At 36.6% G+C, this 5,106-nt stretch overlaps 1 protein-coding gene across 2 annotated transcripts in view; it reads left to right on the top strand.

Moving 5' to 3' along the window:
* The first annotated feature begins 2,401 nt into the window (after window positions 1-2,401).
* The window catches only part of LOC112526727, a 6,753-nt gene continuing 4,048 nt past the window's right edge, over window positions 2,402-5,106 (top strand). For both annotated transcript variants that reach the window (XR_003070640.1, XM_025137133.1), the window contains exon 1: window positions 2,402-3,325. Coding sequence is in view for 1 of the 2 variants with exons in the window: in XM_025137133.1 (XP_024992901.1) it covers window positions 2,488-3,325 (838 nt within the window). In the remaining variant the exon portion in view is untranslated. The remainder of the gene's footprint in view (window positions 3,326-5,106) is intronic.

Here is a 5,106-nt window from a genome sequence, read left to right as displayed (position 1 = left end):
ATATATATATATATATATATATATTCATGATGAATATTATAAAGAAAACTTAGATTCTTGATAAATACTATTTATATTCATGATGAGTGAAGTAAGATGTATATTGATGATGAATGTTATAGTAATGTATGAATACTGAAGATTTGATGCAGGGACGGACCCAAATTTTTTTTTAAACGGTGGCACCATTTGACCATAAGAAAAAAAATTAGGAATTTTTTTTTCAAACGGTGACACCGTTTGACTATAAGAAACAAATATACGATTTTTTTTTCAAATGGTGGCACCGTTTGACTAAGAAAATGACACTAACATGATTCGGACTTGGGTGTGGGGTAGAATAAAAGCTTTGCAAATCAACTCTACCAAATAAAACTTGTTCTCATTGTACTTTCAAAATACATACGGTGACACACAACAAATTAATATGGTTACACCGTTCCCGAAACCTAAAATTTTTACTCTTCGGCGGAGAAACGATACAGTGGCACGTGCCACCCATGGCACTTAACTAGGTCCGCCTATGATTTGATGAATACACATGAAAATACATAACTATTCATGATGAATGTTATTGTAAGTTATATATTCATGATGAATGTTATAGTAAGTTATATATTCATGATGAATATCATATTAATACATGAATATTAAAGAGTTGTTGTAAACATATGAACATACATAAATATTCATGATGAATATTATATAGATATACTATTTGACGTAATAAAACGTTTAAAACATATAAAAAAAACTATATCGAGATTGATGTCAAATCAAAGAGAATGAAATGCTCAATTTTTTGATATAATTTGTTTGATGAAAATATTAATTATTTTTAAGATAATTTAGTTTAAAAATTAAGGGGATAAAATTTTTTTAATTAAAAAAGAAAGTATAGATGTAAATTCTAACTTCCATTTTTGTCCTTAATTACTTTTAATTAACTTTTTTATGTTTTAATCATTAATTAGTTTTCTAAATTTTGATCTATGGCCAAAATTTGTCATCATGTTCATAATGAAAAATGAGTTTTCATTTGAACCCACCTATATACACACATTGTTACACACAGACACTGAGGCAAACTTACCCAAATTCAACAAGCTTCTCAGTTTGACTTCTCCACCATGGCGAGTTGGCGACCTCTACCGAAACAAATATATGTAAGTTTTCTATTTAATTCGTCCTTGTAGGGTGGGGAGTGAGAGAAGATCTAGAAGAAAATAAAAGAGTGCTATCGGAGAATGTCAGAGAGTGTGAAAGAATTCAATTGGAATACTTCTTGTAACCATCCCTCATAATGTTAAGCCCGAACCAAAAACATCTATGAAATTGTCGGAATTTACACCACCACAAAGCGTTAAACGCCTTAAAATCCACCTATGTTTACTGTTTTAATCAAATTTTCGAAATCTGTCGGCATGGAAATCAAAGGTGGGATCTTCGATGGTGCCATGGTGGAAATGAGAAGCTGTGACCTTTGAGGATGGTCAACGATGAGTCCATGATTCTATGACCTGTGAGGATGGTTGTTTTTTTTCTTTTGAACCAAGTAGATAAATCGTCGGTGATGTTGGTGTGGATGGTGTTCGTCATTATAGAAATCATGTAGCTCTGGAGTTCTTTTAAATACCCACATCAGAATGAGCTTCTTTCATGGATCAATGTCATGCTTCAACTCAATCTTTCTCATATCGAAGAGGTTCGTAAGCCTTCTCATAATTTAGGTTTTTCTATTTTCTTTAAGATTATTCGATGTTTTTGATTCATAAAATTGAAGAGATGATCACTAAAATGGACATTTGATCTACACAAAAAATTCTATTTGCAAGATCAATTAACATTAATACAAGGTGTTGTGAAGTGTCAAGATGATGGACATGACGTATCTAGGGGGCCGTTCCATATGCACAAGGTGGAATTAGCATTTATCTATCTTCTCTTCTGATGTTTTTGGACTAAGCCAGAGTTTTGATAATGCTATGGTTTCCGATTACAGGTCAACTTCGATGCTTGTTTGAGCATATGTTGCATTCAAACAAGAAAACACAAAATCTTTCTTCCCACTTTGCTTCTTAGAAACCTTATTAATGGTGAATATGTGTTGTAGTCAACCAAGAACACAAGCTTTATGCACTTGTTCAATAGAAAAAGACTAGATTACCCTTGACTTAACAGAGCTAAAGGTTAATAATGTTAAAGGCAGGGATGCAATCCATATCAAAAGGGAAACTAGGGTGACCATACATGTAATTATTTTGTTTGAGAGATTTAATTTATAATTTTGATATAACCACGGGGACTAAATTTGTAATTTACTCTTTTTTAATCTTTCTAACAGTAACATTGTATTGTAAGACCAACAGTAATAACCGTGTGTTGCACTCTCCGCATCTCCAGTCCGGCCACCACCAGAGCTCCGCTTACAAAAACTCTCTTCGGCGGTGAACGGAAGTCGAGCACCCCATATCGCCGGTCAAGGCGATGAACCCATCAGTGAATTCTCTCAACCATTCTCCTTGTCGCACAACCAATCCATCAATTAAACATTTCGCCACCGCCTCCCCTAAATGGTTCCACCACCATCCCCACATATCAACCCTCAAACCCCATATCCACCGCCCCACAACCTTCACGACCTTCTGTTCTCTACGCCGTCGTCGCCATTTTCGCCGTCGCCGCCACCCCGATAGTAACAGCTACTTCCCGACCACCGATGCCGACTTTTCCTCGCCTCACTCGGATTCTAAGCTTCACATGGTAATCGACCTCGAACAATACATACCCGACAGTACGTCTTTGAATAAGTTATTGAAAGTTGCCGAACTAAAGTTCAATCAATTCGTTGACTCTGGAAGCGACGCCGTGGAGGACCTTCGGACTATGATCACCATCGACGGTGATAGGAGAGTCGTAGTATCCTGCCGAAAAACAACGGTTTATTTCGTTGGCCAGTTGATTGCATTGAGTTGGGTTACTATTTTTGCTTTTAGGGTTTTGGTAAAAATAGGCTTAGGGTTTCGGAACTTGTTTATGCACCAGAGTAATGACAGTGGAGGGGTGGTTACGAGGAGGGATAGGAGTCTAGGTGGGCGAGAGGTGGTTGTCAGCACTCAAAAAGAATCAAAGAAAGAGCTCAATGTCTCTGTGAATCCATTGTCTTCTGGTGAAGAGTCTATTATGAGCTATTCAAATTCAATGATGAAGAACTGGGAGAAATCAAAGAAGAAGCTTCCTGATTGGTGGCCGGATTCTCGTCCTGCTCCATTGGAGGGAATCGACAAGGAGGAGAATCAGAAAAAGGCCAACTGGTTAATTGGAGGTTGGTTTTATGAAATGTTTTTTAACATAAGAAGTTTATGCTATAAGCCTCGTACATACCTATGCAACATGGTGCCGGCATTCGAGTTGTATGTCTCTTTCTAATGTCTTTGGAGTTGGAAGCATATTTATACACCATGGTTAATTGTCAATATGGTTTTATTACTTGTTGATTATGGTTCTCATGATATTATGCTTTCACTTAGCATGCTTCATGTACTCTTCTTGCTAATTGAAAACTTTTTTGAAAATCTAGAAGAAAGTTTGTAGCTTTAATGTTTATAGTTGTAAAGTAGGAAAAGTTGTTCACTTGCGTACCACTATGCACCGGTTAGGAACTTAGTTGAACTATAAAGAAAGGGAGGCGAAGGTTACTGACTACTTTCAACTAGTCAAGGAAAACTGTTTGCAGCTCTAAACCAACGATCATAATGTCTTTAATTTTTTAACCATCAGTATTCAGTAATGCCCATGAAATTATATATTCCTGTTACATTAACAGGAAGATTAGTAAAAAATAGTAGGTCAACAGCAACAATTCGAGAGTAACAATGCAGACATCTGCTAGATCATAATTCATAACCCACCTAAAAGTTGAATCATCACGATGCAAAGTTATCATGATTCTTTTGCATTATCAATGGTTGTTCTAAGAAAGCCACAGTTCCATAAATGGTTATGGAGTACATGTTACCCCCAGACTAATCATGTTTTACTCTAAATGCAAGGGTTTAGTTCATAGATATATCATAGCTATGGTCAGAGTCTTCTCAGAAACAGCTTCTTTGCCTCTTGATGCAGAGGAAAGTCCACATACATCTTACCCTCAGACTGTACTTCCAGGCGGGATATACTGAGTTTGTTTGGTTTATAGCATAGACAGTGATATAGGAAAATAAGATAAAATGATGATGATTTTAATGGCTGTTTCATTTGCATACTTCTATCACATGCTTCAATTCTCCAGATCACATTTTTCATCCAATTTAGGTGGAATCTCACATTACCTAATAATTGATGTTTGTTCGGCTTAATTAATTCGTATGCTATGAACTTGTTTCAGTCTATAGACTAGCTGAACTCCCTCGATATTTTACTTCTAATTTGTTGTTTGGTTGAAAATTGAATGGAAATGATGTTGTTGATATGGTTATTTTTGTGATTGATTGTTCATTCTGTGAGCTATCGAAATGAAAAGAACCATGAAAATTCAATGACCGCTTCGTCTACATTTGCCTAGTGATAAATCAGATACCTGAAGTTACTTTGATAATTTGTTGAACAAGTTAGGCCATGTCGGTGTTTGTGTCAAGAGGTCACATCATGTACTACCTTAAAAAGTATAAACTTGTCTGGTTTTTATGTTTCTCCTAATCCCTTAAATGAAGTTAAAAGAACATTAAAATAGCTATTTTCATGTCAAAGTCTTACCTAAACTCTTCCGACTGAATATGATAAAGCCTATAAAACAACGAGCTACTATCATTTCTTCATTATAGATTGAGATCTTCTTCAAACTTGACGCACAAATAGCTAGAATAGCAGCAAATAGCATCTTTCTAGCCTGCATATTCGTGGAAAGAGATGAGGCCTTTTGGCGAAGCCAAGTCAATTTCGGACCACCAAACCCTGCAACTGATGAAAAGGCCCTATGGTATGGAGTAAAGGGAAGCGTGTACGTTGTCACACTCCCTGCCTTCCAAAGGTGCCTAGAGGATGGGCCAGACGCAGCATAGTGACAACCCGGGAGCGGATTCCCCACCGGCCGGGGGGGGGAGGAGA

Source organism: Cynara cardunculus, assembly GCF_001531365.2.
Source record: "Cynara cardunculus var. scolymus isolate 2C chromosome LG 1, CcrdV1, whole genome shotgun sequence".
NCBI lineage: Eukaryota > Viridiplantae > Streptophyta > Magnoliopsida > Asterales > Asteraceae > Cynara > Cynara cardunculus.
The sequence above is the reverse complement of the archived record's forward strand: the minus strand, read 5'-3'. Positions and strand labels throughout refer to the sequence as shown.